A 20080-nucleotide genomic window follows, 5' to 3' on the forward strand; every position below is an offset into this window, starting at 1 on the left:
TGAACAATAATCGGCCTATTTCAAATGTTACATTTATATCCAAAATTCTTGAAAAGACAGTTGCCTCCCAACTCCAGTCCCACCTTTCACAAAATAACCTTTTTGAACAGTTTGTTTCAATCTGGATTTCACCCTAAACACAGCACAGAAACTGCCCTGCTCAAAATCACAAATGATCTTCTCCAGGCAGCTGACGTGGGACTTTGATCAATTCTTGTGCTTCTTGACCTCAGTTCTGCATTTGACACCATATCTCATCAGATACTTTTGAAACGTCTAGCTAGTCTTGGAGTCTGTGGCCTTGTCCTCCAGTGGTTTTCTTCCTACCTCACTGATAGGAAGCAATTTATTCAAATAAAGGGCTTTAAATCTGAGAACGCAGTCGTTACTCAGGGAGTTCCGCAGGGTTTTGTTTTGGGGCCGCTTCTTTTTCTCATTTATATCTTCCCAATAGATAATATCTTCTGTCACTATGGCATTAAGTTTCATTGCTATGCTGATGCCACACAGCTCTATCTATCCACTAAATCCACTTCTGTTTTCCCTCCAGATGCCCTTATGGCATGTCTCCAAAACATAAAGACATGGATGACTCACAATTTCCTCCAACTAAACAGCAATAAAACTGAGGTGCTACTCATTGATTCTAAATCTACACTTGCTAAGGTTAACCATTCTTCTCTTTTAATTAACAATATTAACACATATATTTCTTCCCAAGTTAAGAGCCTGGGTGTTATTCTTGATAGTACTCTCTCTTTTTCTTCCCATATAAGTAACATTTCTTGGACTGCGTTCTTCCATTTCTGAAACATTTCTAGACTTCGCCCTGTTCTTACTAGGCACAATACTAAAGTATCGGTTAATGCCGAGTCACCTCACGTATAGATTATTGTAACGCTATTCTATCTGTCATGCCACAAAAATGTATCCATCGCTTACAATTTTTTCAAAATTCTGCTGCCAGGATAATAACCTGCTGTTCTAAATCCACTGAACATATCACACCGATTCTCTCTCAACGTCACTGGCTCCCTGTTAACTACAGAATACAATACACAATACCGCTCTGAACATTTAAAGCTCTCCACAACCTCACTGATCTCCTACAGACATGCACTCCTGTCGCTCACTCAGATCCTGCTCTGCAGCTCGACTTTCTGTACCACACGTCAGACTCAGTGCTATGGGAGCTCGAACGTCTCTCATTGTGCTCCTCAACTTGGGAATTCTCTTCCCTCTCATACACGTCAGCTTGATTCAATAACACAGTTTAAAACTACCCTCAAGACTTTTCTTTTCAAGCTGGCATATCAATTGTGAATTCTACACTGTTACTGCCTGTCATATTTGTTTGTTCATTAATTATTGCTTTGTGATTTATCATTTTCTTGTTTTTATTTTATTAATTGTTGTTTAACTCTATTGTAAGGTAACCTTGAGTGATAAGAAAGGCACCATCCATCCATCCATTTTCTAACCCGCTGAATCCGAATAGGGTCACGGGGGTCTGCTGGAGCCAATCCCAGCCAACACAGGGCACAAGGCAGGAACCAATCCTGGGCAGGGTGCCAACCCACTGCAGAAGAAAGGCACCTATTAAATAAAATGCATTTTTATTATTATTATTATTATTATTATTATTATTATTATTATTATTATTATTATTATTATTATTATTATTATTAAATGAGGAGGAACTTCTGTCTTATAAGCCAAGCAGTCACTCCAGTGAAGCGAAAGGCTGACACTTGAAACAACACAAAGACAAAGTGACGATGTGAAGATCTGTCAGAAGTCCAAAGTGTCATTACAGGCGTTAAATAATCAAAGATTTTCACATACAAGTAAGTCAGTGGTGAGGCCATTGAGAATGAGGAATAAAGAGAAAGATACAGCTGTATGTGCATGATGGTATTTCTTTATATTTCTTTATATAGTTTTTGAATTATTATTATTACATTATAACCCTCGATTCTCTAAAGAATCGCAAATCTAAGAATGGCAGTTACTTTCTGTTCCCTCCTATCTTTGGAGGGATGAAAAATCATGGAGGGTGGGAGCATGCTGGGAAAGTTTTCATTTAATTAAATAAATATTTTTGTACTAAAAATAACCAATTTATTAAATTCAAAACAGTTTAATCAAAAATTTCTTTATAAACAACATTTTTGGTAAAGATGGTTTCCTGTCCTTGAATTAGCTGTCCCTGGTATGGAGTAGTTAAAACCTTCACTTTAACGTCACACGAACGCCGGACTCTTGAGAAGGCAACATAAAGTTGTTCATGTCCAAATACAGGCTCAGAGAGGTAAATCCCTACTTTGTCCGTGGTTTGTCCTTGAGATTTGTTGATCGTCATGGCAAATGCAGCCTTAATGGGAAATTGACGTTGTTTAAGTTTAAAAGGTAATTCCAGGTCAGAACTTGTAAGAAGCGCATTGTAGGCGCCTTCGTTTATTGTTTTTATCCATGCGGTCTCGCTTTTTGTTTTTCTGTGGCTGTGTCGTTAGCTAGAAGTCGTTTGCTGTTAGGAATCATAATTGAACTTACTTTTAACACTGAATTACTCTAATGTGATTCAAATGTGCCAAACGGACTGCTGGCACAGTGGATTAGAGCACACTGCTGGCACTGTGTAGTGGAGTAGCCGCTGGCACTTTGGAGTGGAGAACACTGACTGCTGGCACTTTGGAGTGGAGTACTGCTGGCATTGTTGAGGCACACTAACTGCTGGCAGTGCACACTTTACCTGAAGTTTATTTCACAGGTTGAGTTGTGTTGTTTGGGCACCACCTACTGTCTCTGGGAAGCCTCTGGGTTTGACTGTAGGGCGCTGAGGCGTTGTGCGCGTGCGGATTTGGCACCACCCGCTGGATCTGACTCTGAGACGGTGTGCGCGTGCCGTTTTGGTGCCACCCGTTGGCTTTGACTCTGAGGCGCTCTGCGCATGTGATTTTGGCGCCATCTAGTTCCCTGATGGTAGCAGATCCCGGCTTGGAGATCTACATTACTAAACGAAGGTTGTATATGCGGTGGTGTGTGCGTTCGGACGGCAGTTGTATTGTGCACGGCTTGCTTCTGGCCTCTGCCATCGTGCATATATGCAAACATTACTAAAAGGTTGTATATGTGGTGGTGTGTGTGTTCACTTTCGGGCAGCGGTTGTATTGTGACCTGAAGTTTAGTGGTGTGTGTGTTCACATTCTGGGGACTGTAGGGGCGGTTGTATTGTGACCTGAAGTTTAGTTTACAGGTTGTGTTGTGTTGTTTGGCAGGATCCCGCCACCTACTGACTTTGGGAATTGTGCAGCATCGGGTTTGACTCAGCGGTTGTATTGTGCTGAAGTTTAGATGGGCGCTTGACTTTGCGCTGGGTTTGACTCTGTGCTTGATGTGATGCTTCGTGCTTCGGTCGTCTGGCCTCTGGCATCCGTGCATATATGCAATCCTTCATTTAGTAATATAGATTACTGTTATTATTATTACTGCTATTTTATTCTGCTTACATCATATTTACACATTTTGTGTTGATGAGATCTTATTAAAAAATTTCAATACCCCTTTAACAAAGTTTCAAATAAAGCCCCCCCCCAATGAAAACAACACACAATGCATTTCTAACATCAGAATGGAGACTTAACAACGCTAAGTGTACCAAGTGTGCCTTTGGAAGAAGCAAGCGTTTAAAAGCCATAAACTGTCTGCTACAAGCTATTTGTCTTATAAACTTTCCGATGTGCTTGTGTGAATAACAAATGATTTGTTCATTACATAACTCCAGTGAATGAGCCAGTGGAAATGTCACTTGATTGTACAGTAGCTGTGACAGTCCATCAGTCAGCTATTTAACAGTGCATGTCGTACATAATGGCTAGCACTTGAACAATTGCCAGTTTCTAAGGGATGCTGTCGTGTTGTACATATAATTTCATCAGGATTGAAGCCAGCAGGTTGTGTGACCGTCATGTGGCTCAGTGGTTGTCTGTTATTATGTGACATCGACATGTTCTTAACCTCCTCGCACTCTTTGACTTTGAGAAGACGGTGAGTATGCACACATTACAGGAGTTAGTAGACTCTGTAAACCTTTGTGCAGTCATTAATCCCACAAACGTATAAAGAGTGTAAATGACTCAGTCATTTTTTAAGAGTCCATGTTACAAAAATGCAGCAAGCTGAGCAGCGCCGTATTATTTGACTAAACCTGTTTGAATGAAAGGCAAGACCTTTGCAACTAAAAGAGGTTGAAAATCATGTCGGGTTTATTGGAATTCATTACTTTTATTCACACAATGAGAGCAGTTTAGTTTGCTGTCTTACATTTTGAAAAACACTAACTAGGAGCTTCAATAACACATGCATACAATTTCTTATGTATTTTATCCTTGTTAAGCACCAAAGTCAACACTCCAATTTACTTTTGCTTTCAGGGAAAAAAAGGAAGTGTGGATCTCTCAGTTCCATAACGGAGTAAAAAGCATGTTGAGATATCCTCCTTCTCTGTAGTTGTTATTTGTTGGAGTTGGAAGAAACACAACAAAAAGTGATGACAATGAAGTCTGAATTCACACAGTATGTGGTAATAATTGAAAAGGAGCAACAAATATTACTCCATTAATAAACGGAGGAGAAATCAGAAAAAGAAGAAGACACACCGTTGTTTGGCATGAAGGAAGCGTAGCAACCACAAGGAAGCAGCTGTGAATGCCAATAATGGTACCAGAAGGATATTCGGGAGTAAACTCACCTTATTGTGAAGAAAGAGTGACAGTGATTCTGTTGCAAGTTCAAGATGGCAGCCGTTATCGCAGTAATAGGACTTTTTGATGAGAAAGTGGAGCAGTGGAGCTCATATACGGAGCATTTCAAGTGTTTGTTAAAGCAAACGATGTTACAGATGAAAAATTAATTCCTACTTTTTTGAGTGTTATGGAGGAAAAACATTCAACTTAGTGTGTAGTCACAGCAGATAAGTCTGGAGAGAAATCATATTTGCAGATTGTTTTAGTTTTGAGTGCATGTTTTTCATCAAAGCCTTTAGTAATTGCTGAACAGTTTAGGGACCACAAGCAAAATCAGGAGAAAGGGGAATCAGTGATGATGTTTGAAGAGCACTAAAGAAATAATTACAACACTGTGAATTCAAAGAGGTACTCAATGACACAATCCGTGACAAGCCTGTAATTTGGACTGAGAAGTGAAGCCATAAAAAAGCAGCTTGTGACAGAAAGTAGCCAAACCCTCACAAAGGCAATTGAAAGAAGTGTGTCCATGGAAATGGCAGCTAAAGACGCTCAGCAGCTGAGCATATCTGAGTAAATTCATCAAGTAAATTTAAAGAGCAAGGAGGTTGATAGAGGGTCCTGCTATCGTTGTGTCAAACAAGGTCATTTAGCTCCAGACTGCAGGTTTAAAGACCAGGGACCTCATGCATAAAGTCATGCATAGAATTCACACTAAAACATGACGTAAGGACAAAAGTGGAAATGTGCGTATGCACAAAAACATTCAGGTGCACAAAACCGTGCGTAAGCCAACTTCCACGCACTTCTGCTACATAAATCACGGTCAGCGTGAAAATTAATTCATGTGCATGTGCTTGCCATCCCACCCCAACTCCTCCCATAATTTTGCATATTTTATTCAATATAAACATCACCTTACGTTCAGCGTCTGGTTATTAGACAATGGGAAAAGCACATGAAAAAAACAATTTCAGCAATTGTGAAGTGGAGGCAGAGAAAAAACATACTATTTGTTGGCTTAAGCAGTGGTATAAACAACAAAATGAAGTTGATTGAGTGATACAAACTCGAAAGTTCAAGTTCAGAAAGTCGCTCAGTGCTCGAAATAAAAAAGAAGTAGTCAAATATCAAAGTCGCTGTGAAGAGACAAGTCGTATCCTACAGTCTCAGTGTTACATGGAAGTGTATTAGGGTACAGAGAAAAGAAAAACAAAATAGGGACACAGTGGAAAATAAAGGTTGAAATGTCCACTTTAATCTCGTTTATTTTTCATTGAAGTTCAACGTCATAAACTTAGTCTTAAAGTGCTTCTTATTTTATGTGTTCTTCTATGTACTCTACTGTATGTGTGTGAATCACTACGTGCTTCTTAAATAGGCTTTCTCTTACATTACATTACATTCATGAAATTACAGCTTTCTGAACAATATAAATACTAAGCTGTATACTTGATATCTTTTTCAAGATGATAGCAATTAAAGCATGCTATTAAACATGAGGGCACGGTGCCGCAGTGGTAGTGATGAGCTGGCACCCTGTCCAGAGATTGTTCCTGCCTCCCTCAAGATGCCCGCCAGGACAGCGCAATCCTCAATGAAATAATTTATTGCAGTAGTACTGTCTCTGTCAAATGAAGCGTTTTCCATATGGGCGCAATTCAAATAGACTGTGAGCATGGCTGAGGCAATGTATGCTAAGTACTGTATCCCATTAATTGACTCCGCTCTGACACTATCTGCCATAGAGCTTTCTGATCAGTTGCTGTAGAGCTGTGATTCCACACTCACATACAGTGGTGCACCGAGAGTAACAACGCTAAAGCAGCTGTGATATCTGGGAGAGTATGGCCATTTCACGCACCATTATATCATTACAGTTTGATTACAATCAGATGCCTTAAATTTATAAATGATATGCGGTTAATTTCAGTGTATTTCATAAAGCCTGCATCAGGGATGTGAATCTACAAAAAGCAACAGTAGCACTTCTTTGACGCTGGGTGCCGCCAATTTACAAAACCGAGCAGAAAATGTGCCTATACAATGGATTGTGCTGCCATGTGAATGTCTGTGGCCTTACACCAAGTTTACTTATTATATATTGCAATGTGAGAGTGGAAATGGGCGTATGCAACATTTTTGTGTGTTTATATATGAGGCCCCAGGACTGCAGGAATTGTGTCAAAAACGGTCACACAGAGAGAGAGCAGGTAAATGCAAGAAAGCTACAGAGAGAAATTATAGACAGTGTAGCTGTGTTTATTTAAAATGACTAAAGTTCTGCAGCTTTAGTTTACTTCATGGGATTCCAGCAATAGTGTGACACATTGAAACAGGCTAAATATCTTTGTTTTAAAAGCATTAGTAAAAGTTCAAAGCAAAACAGTTCACACAAAAATAGAGAAAAAAAGATATTGCAAAGTAAAGAAAAGTCCTTGTTTAAAGACAATTCAATTTATGGATTTTATCTTGTTTCATTCTTTAAGTTGGCTCATACAATTGAACCATTTCTAAATGGTCAGAAAACTGTATGCCTATCTCATGTACAAACTGCAAAGGGTCTGTCAGTCCATGATAGCAAAGGGACTAATTCCCAGTTAACACACAGTATTAGAGATTCATAGAGCCAAGAAAGTCCTAAGTCATGTTAACTTACAGGGGGAAAAGGCTTTACCATATTCTAGAAGATAATATTCTCTAGAAATTAAGCTAACACTACATGAATGTAACATCAAACGTTAACTCGATAAGATACAGACAGGACAACAAACAGTCAGGATTTAGACAAATGAAAAAAGACGTTCACTCACTGCAACCTCAAGAATTAGAAACAACAGTGGAAAGTGGCACCTCTGAAGATGAAGTGTTTGGGATATTTTGAGTCTTGAAGGTGACTCACAGGGAAACTAGGACTCTCCATTTTAAGAAGGACAAGAAGGTGGCACTTTCCAGTGCCAAAAATGTACAAAGGTGAACCTGTGAATGTGAGAGGGATGATAAAAGTGACAGGAAGCCACTTTAGCACTTTATGTAGTGGAAGGAGAATACATATCATCATTGGAGAGATGATGGTGAAATAAAATCACATTGGATTGGCAAAATATGTGTATTCTGCTCAGAGGGGAAACAAAATTGGATGCAGTCCTTAATGGACATGCTGAGTTGTTTTGTGGTGAGCTGGGAGCGTGAAGGGCATCACCGCCACACTTACCACTAAACCTGACAGTCAACCAAAACTTCTAAAGTTCTAAAGGAGTCCAGCCAACTCCTTATGCTATTTGACCAGAGGTCAAAGCTGAATTGGATTCCTTAATTAAGTCTGGTGTTCTGGAACCCGTGATAAAAAAGGATGGATCAGCTTGTGTATGCGGGGACTTTAAAGTGTCTGTAGAACAGTACCCACTTCCACAAATAGATAATCTGTTTGCTGGTGGACAGAAATTCATCAAAATAGGCCTGTCCCTGACATATCTCCAAATACATGTTGAGTCAAAATCTAGAGAATTGTTAACTATTGTGACCCCTAAAGACCTCTTCTGTTTTAGTGTTGTCTATCATTTGGAATCCCCTCGGCTCCAGCTCTATTCCAAGGAGCAATGGACCAAATTTTAAGTGGACTTCCAAGGGTCCAGTGTTATTTGGACAACATCATTGTGACTGAAAGGCATGAAGAAGAACACGTTCGACACTTGGTCACCACCCTTCAGCACTTAAAAGAATATGGCCTGAAGGTTTGTAAGAGTAAATGTGAGTTTTTCAAGTCTTATATAGAATATCTGGAACATATAATTGACACCATAACATAACATAACAATGATACGCAAGACTGCACAAGGCACCCTGACGCTCCTGCTCCTCAGAATGTAAGCTAATTAGGTTTGTTTCTGGGACCGTCATGGAATATTCATTCCAAATTCAGTAACCCCATTGAAGCCACAGCATCAGTTATTATGTCAAAACAAGGCTTATAAGTGAACTGAAGAATGTGAACAAACTTTAAGCAAAGCTAAGGACACTCTTGTAAGATCTGATGTCCTCACACACATTGCAGGTTGACTTGTGATGTTTCTCCATATGGAGTCGGTGCGGTGATTTCAAACATTATGTCCTCCGGTGTGGAGAACCCAACTGCTTTTGCTTTAAATACCTTGAATAAAACTGAAAGAAATTACACACAAATTGAGAGGGAGACACTGGGAATCATTTTTGGAATTTGTTAATTTCATCAGTACCTGTTTGGGAGAAAATGTCCCCTTCTTACCGACCATCGACCCCTTACTACCATCTTTAGACCTCATACTGTTACACCATCTCTAGCAGTTTGCCGAATGTAAAGATGAGCATTTCTGTTATCAGCCCATACCTATGATATCAAACATCACAAGTATGAGTTGCATTCCAATGCTGATGGACGCTCACGTTTACCTCTGCCAGTTATCTGTTCAGAGAGATCACAGATGGATATTTTTCTTTATTTTAAGAACGCAAACGAGATACCTGTGACCTCAAGTCAAGTAAATCGATTCACTCAGAATGATCCAGTACTGGCTAAAGTAACAGACAGGTTTAATACTGATAAAAGCCTTAGCACCTCACTGGAACTAAAATACTACATTTCTAGAAAAGGTGAACTGTCTGTGCAGGCCGGTGGTCTTCTTTGGGGTCACTGTGTCCTCAACCCTCCACCACTGAGAAAACTTTTGATCCAGCAGCTTCATGCAAGTCATGTTGGTATGAAGGTGATTGCTTTATTTTTGTGGTCATAATTAGATGGACATATTGAGGTGAGGGCCAAGGCATGTGCTTCTTGTCAGAAGATTAGAAATTTTCTAATTATTTCATGTGTACCCTAAATGAGACTGTTCAATATCATACCCTTGGTTTGCTGTTATTGCTATTACTGCATTAAGACTTGTTATGCTTGTTTTGGACACATCTTTAACACCATCACCTGGGTTTATTATCTGGGGATATCATCTTAATGCACTAAAATTGATGAAGATTATATGTATATGTGTATGTGTATGTATATATATATATGTATATATGTATGTATATATGTGTATATATATATATGTATATATATTAAGTGCAAAATTCTTTTTTTTTTTTTCTCTTTTAAAGACTATATTGGTAACAGATATCTCTATCTTTTAACCTTAAAGCGCCACTGCATGGGGGCTTGATGTGCTTTGGACGTGCTCTGTCTCTGGGTATGTCAGAGGACTGGGACTGCATGAAGTGGGTTTTAGCCTCACCTGGGGAGGCAAAAAGGGAGGGTGGGGGTTAAGGGGAAGAGAAAGAGAGCAGGCTTGATCTATATCTAATCTATCATCTCAATCTTTATAATTATAACTATCAACGTAATAATAAGCTGCATGGCAACAACTCTTGGGGGAATAGGAAATTAAGACCTAAACTATTTCACTTCCAGTTAAGACTATAATATGACACCAAAAACTCAGAATCAGTGTCTCCATGATGGGACAGTTAACTTCGTAAGCTGGAATGTTAAAGGCCTGAATCACGAATTAAAGAGAAAGAAAGTACTTTCTCACCTAACAGGTCTAAATGCTAAAATAGTATTTTTACAGGAAACCCACTTACTAAGTAAGGATCAGTTCCGCTGCAAAAAGACTGGACTGGCCAAATGTTCCATTCTAGTTTTACAAAGAAAACTAGAGGGGTGGGAATTCTCATACATAGAACAGTACCATTTGTAGCATCAGATGTAGTATTGGATCCTGAAGGGAGATATGTGATGGTCATGGGAGACTTATCTAACTGTAAAATGATTTTGATAAATGTTTATGCACCTAATGTTGATGATAAGGAATTTATACAAAATTTATTTGCATCCATTCCCAATCTGAACACTCATAAACTTATAATGGCTGGGGACTTTAATTGTGTTCTAAATCCACTTTTAGATAAGACTTCCTCCACAGGGGAACGCAACTAACACCGCAAAGATAATTACAAAGTTTATAACTGATCACAACTTATCAGATCCCTGGAGGTTTTTAAACCCAAATTCAAGAACATATTCTTTCTACTCACCAGTACATCATTGCTACTCAAGGATTGATTACTTCTTTATAGATAATAACTTCTTGCCTAAGATTAAATCTTGTAAATACGATGCTATTGTTATTTCAGACCATGCTCCGATGATCTTGGAGCTGAAATTACTAAGCCCCATACACTCACCCGCAGATGGCGCCTCAATCCGCTTCTATTAGCTGACGAGAATTGTACTGAATTTATATCCAAACAAATTGAATTCTTTCTAGAGACAAATACATCCCCTGAGATCTCTGCAGGAATACTCTGGGAAACTCTTAAGGCCTTCTTAAGAGGACAGATTATCTCATATCTTTCCCACAGAAATAAATCCGAAGCAAGAAAGTAGCAGAGATAAAAAGCGAAATTACTAAAATAGATGAAGAACATGCCAGACTACCAAGCGAGACTCTACATAAGAGGAGGCAGGCTCTACATTCAGAATTAAACCTCTTGACAACTAAAGAAACCGAACAACTAATTTACAAATCCAGACATCATTATTATGAACATGGAGAGAAAGCTAATAAGCTTTTAGCGCAACAAATTCACAAGCAAGATGTATGCAACGCAATCTCGTAATTACTAACACGAACGGAGATAAAATCATCGAACACAAAAATATAATGTACACTTTTAGAGACTACTATAAATCCCTATATACTACTGAGTTTAAAGAAGACAATATACAATCTAATGCATTTCTGGATAAATTACAGATACCACAAATTGACGCTTTAGTGTGGAGGAGCTGATAAACCTCTGTCATTATCAGAATTACTGGATGCTATAAAGTCACTCCAAGGTGGAAAAGCAGCAGGCCCTGATGGCTACCCTGCAGAGTTTTACAAGAAATTCTCCGCTCAGCTAGCTCCTCTCCTATTAACAACATTTACAGAAGCCAGAGATAACCAATCTCTTCCACAAACCTTTCGCCAAGCACTAATCACTGTCTTTCCAAAACAAAATAAGGACTTATTACAATGTGCATCATACAGACCAATTTCACTTCTGAATAACGACGTTAAAATACTCTCTAAAATCATAGCTAGAAGGATGGAGAAAGTGCTCCCTCAGTAATATCACAAGACCAAACTGGATTTATTAGGGGCCGACACTTATCTTCAAATCTTCGACGCCTGTTTAATGTAATATACTCACCAACTAAATCAAACACCCCAGAAATATTATTATCATTGGATGCAGAAAAGCATTCGACATGATTGAATGGAAATACCTTTTACTATTTTGGAGAAGTTTGGGTTTGGCCCAACATTTGTGCATGGATTAAATTACTGTATACTAACCCAGAAGCTTCAGTTTGCATCAATAACATTTGCTCAGACTACTTTAAACTAGAACGTGGCACAAGACAAGGATGCCCTTTGTCACCACTGCTGTTTGCAATTGCCATTGAACCACTGGCAATACATTGTCGAAATACTGATCAGATAAAGGGGATTAGCAGAGAAGGACTGGAACAGAAAATCTCATTATATGCAGATGACATGGTACTGTATATATCGGACCCAGAAAATTCTGTGCCTGCAGTCTTAGCAGCACTCACAGAATTTCAAAAGCTCTCTGGTCTCAGAATTAATCTGAATAAAAGTGTACTCTTTCCGTGAATTCTCAAGCATATAATATTAGATTAGACACCCTTCCTTTTATCATTGCAGAACAGTTTAAATACCTCGGGGTAAACATCACAAGTAAACATAAAGCTCTTTATCAACAAAATTTCGTCGCCTGCATGGAAAAAATTAAACAAGACTTGCATAGATGGTCAACCCTTCATCTCACACTAGCTGGAAGAATTAACACTGTTAAGATGAATATTCTTCCTAAGCTCCTTTTTATTTCAAAACATACCAATATACATTAATAAATCGTTCTTTAAGCAATTAGATTCAACAATAACCTCATTTATTTGGAATTCTAAACATCCACGCATCAAAAGAGCGACCCTACAAAGACAAAAGGCAGAAGGGGCATGGCTCTACCTAACTTCCAGTTTTATTACTGGGCGCAAATATACAGTCGATAAGAACCTGGACACAAATAGAAGAACATACACAGGCATGGACCGCAATAGAAGTAAAATCCTGCAGTACTTCTTTGTATTCCTTGCTTTGTGCTCCAATAAACACACGCTATCGGCAATACACTAATAACCCAATTGTGCTCCACTCACTTAGAATCTGGAACCAATGTAGAAAGCATTTTAAGACGGAGAAGCTTCTTTCTGTGGCACCCTGCAAAAGAACCACCTCTTTCAACCCTCACAAACATATGCAGTTTTAATATCTGGAAAAATTTGGAATTAACTTGCTTAGAGATCTTTATATAGACAACGTCTTTGCATCCTATGAACAATTACATTCCAAATTTAACATTCCAGCTACAAATTTCTTTCACTATCTTCAAATCAGGAACTTTGTTAAACAGAACCTTCCAGATTTTCCTCATCTTGCACCCTCATCCACGCTGGAAAATTATTGCTCAATTTCAAGGAGTTAGACTCCATCTCTACAATATATAAAATCCTTTTACAATCCCTTCCTTTCAAAGATCCAAGAGGACACTGGGAAAATGACCTCTCAATTAATATATCAGAAAAGGAGTGGAAAGTAGCAATGCAGAGAATTCACTCAAGCTCCATATGCAAAGCATACAATTATACAACTCAAAATTATATATCGAGCACATCTGTCTCGACTAAAACTCTCCAAAATGTTTCCAGGGCATGATCCAACCTGTGAACGCTGCAAACCAAGCCCCAGCCTCACTAGGTCACATGTTCTGGGCCTGCTCCAAATTAACATTATTCTGGACAAAAATTTTAATTACCTCTCAGACAGTCTTGGACTCACAATCCCTCCTAACCCATTAACAGCTGTGTTTGGGGTTCTTCCAGAGGGTCTTAAAGTGGAGAAAGACAAACAAATTGTGATTGCATTCACTACACTTTTGGCACGCAGACTTATTCTGATAAACTGGAAGAACCCAAACTCTCCTCTTTTAAGTCAGTGGGAAACTGATGTGTTATATTATTTAAAATTGGAAAAATCAAATACTCAGTTAGAGGATCTGTGCAGACTTTTTCAAAACATGGCAGGATCTAATCAGTAATATTTTGAAATGTTTATAAAGCACAGAGAATTTGTTGATTTAGGTATTTTTAAAAGCCTTAAATTTTACACCGCTTGGCTTGCTCTCTCTCTCAAGGGTGGGGATCGATCTGTTCTTAGCATAATTTTTTTTTTTTGTAAAACTTGATTGCTATGTATTGATTGTAATAAAATTAATAAAAAAAAAAAAAAAAAAAAGAAATGCGGTGCCCAGACTGAGTTTGAGGACCCCCACACTCGAGTGACACAAATCCCACATTACATTTCAAGTCTCCAGTGACTTTGCTGGGCTGCAGTGTCCTTTTATTTAAAAGTCTGTTAAAATCAATTCTGCTTTTTGGTAAAATAACAGGACGCTAGGAAGGACTACTCAGAGAGCCCCCTAACCTCTAACTCCCCCTCTGATTGCGGCCCCCAGATGGTACAGAGAGTGTTATTTTTGGTCCTCAGTGAAACTTGAATTTGACTCCCTGATCTAAACGAGAAGAGAAAGAGGACAGCCATGTCAAGAGCCCCTTTAAATGTGAAAGGAGGGAGAAATATAAGGATGAGACGAGAGCCGCCATGTTAGAATAGAAAGTCTGAATCACATGAATGAACCCAGGGTCAAAGGGTGTGACCTTAAAGACTGCCAGAGGGTTGACCAGTTCAGCTCATTTTAACATTTGTAACTGAATTACATGGCACAGGTGATCAGAGAGACAGGAGAAAGACCAGCGTCACACATAGAAGGTCCAAGTGACGGGGACGAGCAGGTGTCACCTATTCAGATGGATGACTTGTGTCTGGTGCCATAGCAGGAATGTCTTTTAGTGCTCGGTGCTGATCTTTGCCATGTTGTTCAGGCTGAGATCACCCATCATGGACACCAGTGGACCACTGATTACAGGTCCCTAATCTGTGAAGTCATGGAGTTGAATCAGAAATAAAGAAGTTTGAAAGGGCGCAGGAGTAGAAATGGACAGAAAACGTATTAAGACGGGGCCAACAAATTAAATCTGATACAAAAACAACTACCCACTGCCATGTCCACCAGGCAAAGACCTGCAGCAGGAGCTCACATTTCATTCATCACACTGGGGTCCTAACTTTCTGTTTTGGACTAAAGATGCTGAAACCCTAACCCACCAACAGCTCCACAGAAATAAGAGCTTTATGAGCGGCCTGCCTGAGACCCCCAAACCACCCGCTGGCCATTCCTCCCTCAGCCCTTCAGCCCACCACATACATGTAGAGACCCCTCTGTGCACCTCAACCTCAGATACTCCACACAATGAATGACAAAAATCTGTTAAAATGAAACACAATGAGCAGCAGAACCCCATCAGTTCAGCACTCCACCTCATGAAGACGTGACACACGTGCTGAGTCCCCGGGACGCTGAGTGTAAATTGAGGCACTTTGGTGGTCTTGGGCTGCCCTGACGTTTCTGTCCATTTCACTGATTTGAGGAGTTTCATATTCTTGTTTTCTGAACAAACTCAGTTACAACAAAATGGAAGGAGCAGGGCAGTCAGGATTATGTGCAGCTATGAATTTGTTCAAAAACACACACAGCTGTGAGCACCGGCAGGACCACTGAGAAAACACACACAGGGGACCACCAGGCTGGACTACCAGAAACTTCATCACCACAGCAAAGGAGACACAAAGATGACAAAACATTTTAAACAGATAAATAAATGGAGAAAAATCAATTTATGGCACAAAGCTTTTAAGCAAAGGGCACAGAGCTAAGAGGAGTTCAGTGAGCAAAGAAGAAGAAAAAAGGAAAAGAAAACGTTTTGTGAGATTCACTGAAAACTCGACACTCGTATAAAAACAGAAGACACGATTCACACACACAATCAGAGTTTAACTGAATCAGCTTGATGGACGCCTTTGAGAATTCAGAAGACACCAATGAGGTCCCCACTCAGCGTCCTCAGCTCGAGACTCAAGAGGCTGAACACCCTGAGCCTCTCACGGTCACACAAGCCCTTCAGTCCCATGATGCACGTGTGCTGCTCTCCTCTACTGTGACCAGAACGTCACACCAGATTACAGATGTGGTGACAGTAGTGCCACCTACAGTCTTAGTAGGGATCTGCCTTATCATTAAGGTAGTGGCACAGTTTAATTACAGATCAGTCATCAGCTCAGTGTAATCAACGAGTTATGAAATGGAGTTCAATCTGCTTCATGACCCCAGTGGTGTACCCTCAGTGTCTGTTTTAATGACCAGAAGAGTCTGAGACAGCGATGACACTGTAAGGTCAAGTGTGTGGGTCACCAAGAATGAGGCAGCATAGTTAGCATGTCATTAACAGTGTGACATCACTTCCTGTTGAGTGGGTGGGTCTTATTAGAAGGTCCTATGACAGTGGAGCTCAGTGCCCCTCAGTGACTGTCATTTACATAAAGTGACTTTACTGACTGATAAAACTGAACTCGTCAAAGTCGCATCACTCACCAAACTTTATTGCAGCAGCTGAGCCCCTTTGCCAGTCTCCTGATGCACTCGGGGGTCAGGGGTGTGTATGACAGGTTAAGGAGCTGAAGTTCTCCACAGCAGCTGATGACAGAGGCCAGCACAGCACAGTCCAGAGCAGATAAAGTCATACTGCTAAAGCTCATTTTAAGTTCTTCCCAATGGCGTCTCTGATCACCTCCTCATTCTGAGTCTCATAGAGCCAGTGACAAACTCGCAGAGCTTCACTTTGATCTCCCCCTCGCAGCGCCTGTTTAGCTTTCTGCCTCACCCACTCCTGTATCCGCTGTGTGGTCTGTCCCCTCAAACTCCCCCAGAATTCCCTCCACTGTTTTAAGCACAGGACACCAAGCCAGTCCTGCCAGGAATCGAGTGACAATCTCAAATCGGCCCCCTTTACACGAGTCTCGCTTCTTCAGTAGCTCCTCGACACCCCCTGATGGATCGAAGTAGAAGGAGCAGGCGGCCATGAACTCCTGCAAGGTGAACTGGTAGAAGGTGTACGTCGTGTGCTCCTGAGTGCTTTGTCTGTGCAGAAAACCAGAGAGGAACGAAGAGGACAGGACTGGCTGGAGACCAAAGGTGGACATCTCCTGTTTCTCATTAAACACATGAGTCTTATTGTCCACCCCATAATAAGCCATCTTTCCCAGACTGATCAGAACCCTCCTTTGGTCCTTATCTTCTTGCCTGTGATTGGTCAGGATGTTGTGAAGGAACATCACAAAGATCTCAGTGACAGTACTGGGGGCAGCTCCACACTCTTCTTCAGGTGTCATGAGGTGGCTCTTCAGTGCAGAGCAGATAATCCAGCAGTACGAGGGGTTGAAGCACATGGAGTACAAGATGGCGTTACTCTCCAAGCACTGAAAACCCTTGGTGCCCACATCAGCGTCACCAAAGAACTTCTTAAAGTACATCAGTCTTTGTTCAGGGAAGAATCCTACAACTTCTACAAATCCATCAACTCTCTCCAAGTCCAGAGACCCCAGAGCTGGCGGTCTGCTTGTGATCAGGACTGAGCAGCCCTTCAGTAATGTCTGACTGACCAGACTGGTGACCAGGATGTGGACAGGCACCTCAATGTCTGGGTCTGAGCAGAGCTGACTGTCTGTGAAGTTCAGTTTGCGTTTGTATTCCTCCAGCCCATCAAGTATGAAGAGCAGAGATTCAGGTTTCTGCAGGATTTCCATTAGTTTGTCACGAGTGAGATGTTTATAGTGCCTTTCAATCAGTGCGGTCAGAGACATCTGTGGCTCATTGTCCAGGAGGTTGAGCTCCCTGAATTTAAACAGGAACACAAACACAAACCTCTGGTACTGAGTGCCTCTGGCCCAGTCAGACATGATCTTCTGGACCATGGTGGTCTTTCCAGTACCTGCCACTCCACTGACCACTATGATTTTGGGTGGTGTTTTACTTTGAGGTCTTCTCTTAAACAGCTGCTCTGTCCAGACTCGCTCACAGTTCTTTATTGCTCCCTCTTCCTCAAGTCTTTCCTGAGTCTTCCCAGCCTTCACCAGTTCATCTTTAATGTCCTGTTTGATGACCATCAGCTCTGTGTATTGAGTCTCAAGGCCCACCACGTTAGTGAGTGAATCTCCAGATGGATGCTGATCATCCAGAGGTCTTGTGGATTCAGACACAGTGACTCTGTGTGTTTCATGGGTGTCTGAAAGTCAAAATGAGAACACGTAAGGTGACAGAATGAGCAGAGGACTGGAGGGGCTACTGACCAGAGACATGAGGACCACCTACCTTTAATATGAGGCTCAAGGGGAGGTGACTGGGCGCTGGCCTGGATCTCCTTCAATAGGTCCGGTCCTGGGGATAAACACAGAGGAGATAAACACGAGCATCAGCTATTCTTAGGGGGGCTTCACATCATTAAAGAAGAAAATCATTTAGAGTTTGTGTGCACTGCTGCCTTCAGACTTCAGAGTCCAAGCTGTGCCCGCTGTCTGTGGGGGGTCTGCCTGCTCTCCCTGTGTCTTTGTTGGTCTCCATCTCTCTGTACTCCTGTTTTTCTCTCACATGCTTATGATCCACTAATCCACCCATCCATCTTTCCATCCATCAATTTTCTTAGCCTTCTTATCCAGACCTGGGTTGTGGTGCAGCAGGAGCCTCTCCTGGTAATCATTGGGCGTAAAGGCAGGAACAACAACTGGGCACGGTGCCAGTCCATTGTAGGTTGAGCACACACACACACACACACACACACACACACACACACACACACACACTAATTTCACAATGACAATCCACCTGACCTGCATGTGTTTGAACTGTGAGTAGAAACTGGAACATCCAGAGGTAACGCTCGTGGACATGAGGAGAACAAGTAAACTCCACACAGTGAGCCCTGGGACCTTCCTAATGATGTGCAGCTTAAATGAACTGCAGACACCAAACTGATCCCATGTGGCTGGTGCAGGAGTGGGGTCTGCCATATTGTATTTGAAAGAAGCTAAGAAGCTGCACCACTTAGACAGTCTGTATGGTCAGAGTGGATGAGATCAAGGAAGGCCGTTATTAGGGCTCAGTAGGAGAAGAGCCAATGCAGTTTGTAAAGGTCAGCACACTAAATGTTAGTTCAATCAGAAAAGTTCAACGAGCTACAAGAAACCAAAGGAAATTCAAATGACATACTGAACCAAAATATCGTGTCTTGTCGTGTAACCCTCACAACATCCAGCTATGCATAAGCGTGCTGAGCATGGATTGAGCAATACAGCAAAGTGTCCATAAAATCAAATGAGGAACAAGATGACATCTCCAAAATATCAATAAAATCAGGAGAATCTGCAATAAAAATAAATAATGTGATATCACCAACAAACAAACACCATACACAGATCATTAATATGCTCCTGTCTGTCCAGGGCCAACTCCCACCTTAAGACTGAAGCCATCAGGACTGTTTGACCCCCAAAACCCTCGGCTGGAATAAGAGGATGAATGAAATGAATGAATGAAGTGAATGATGAGAGAATGGAGATGAAATGGAGGACTTTGTGATCTTAAATTGCTTTTAATTAACTGTGAGAGTGTGATCAATTTGATTGTTGAGTAGCAATCTGTTAACATTTGTGTGTAAAAAACCTGCAATATAAAAAAGTGTATTATTATTATTATTATTATAATTAATGACTGAGTATAAAAGTTCTAAGAGCACAGCCGTCAAGCAGCTTCCTTGCTTGGTCAGCTATCAGTAACTCATGACACGGAGAACCAAGGAAGGAGCAAATTCATGGAGTGCAGGAGAGGCTGTGGTCTCACAGATTGGCTCATCAGGATCTTCCCATCATAAACTGGTTTTTGTCGAGTGGATTATCATCATGTCCTCTAAATGCTCCTCTAATTTATTTTCCATTATATTTTCCATAGTTCTGAAAGGTTTAAAAGTGAGTCTAGTGGTCTTCTGAACTGGAGGGGCCGCTGCAGCACAGCCTGAACCCAGAAAATAACCAGGAAAACCCAAATAAACAAAAAAAGGCGATATAAGTTCAAATAATAACAATAAAAGACACAAAAGTGACAAAATAGAGGAGCCCCTCTTGGCCCACCTTATTCAACAGATGGTGGTCTTTCTAGCATGTATGGAGGCTCTTTCACTTTCCCCATACACTTAAACACCTTCTGATTTCTTAAATGCTCAGGCCCCT

At 40.8% G+C, this 20080-nt stretch overlaps 2 protein-coding genes across 5 annotated transcripts in view; both read right to left on the bottom strand.

Moving 5' to 3' along the window:
• The window catches only part of LOC120521401, a 302230-nt gene that overhangs the window by 149737 nt on the left and 132413 nt on the right, over positions 1–20080 (bottom strand). The gene's annotated exons all lie outside the window — the stretch shown is intronic.
• LOC120521375 (NACHT, LRR and PYD domains-containing protein 12-like) overlaps positions 1–20080 on the bottom strand; it is a 112459-nt gene that overhangs the window by 29445 nt on the left and 62934 nt on the right. For both annotated transcript variants that reach the window (XM_039743033.1, XM_039743032.1), the window contains exons 11-12: positions 18171–18236; positions 16395–18084 (exon numbers count right to left, since the gene is read on the bottom strand). In XM_039743033.1, coding sequence (XP_039598967.1) covers positions 16667–18084; positions 18171–18236 — 1484 coding nt within the window. In that variant the 3' untranslated portion in view covers positions 16395–16666. The remainder of the gene's footprint in view (positions 1–16394; positions 18085–18170; positions 18237–20080) is intronic.

The sequence above is a fragment of the Polypterus senegalus genome, chromosome 2, assembly GCF_016835505.1.
Source record: "Polypterus senegalus isolate Bchr_013 chromosome 2, ASM1683550v1, whole genome shotgun sequence".
In the NCBI taxonomy this organism is placed as follows: Eukaryota; Metazoa; Chordata; class Cladistia; order Polypteriformes; family Polypteridae; genus Polypterus; species Polypterus senegalus.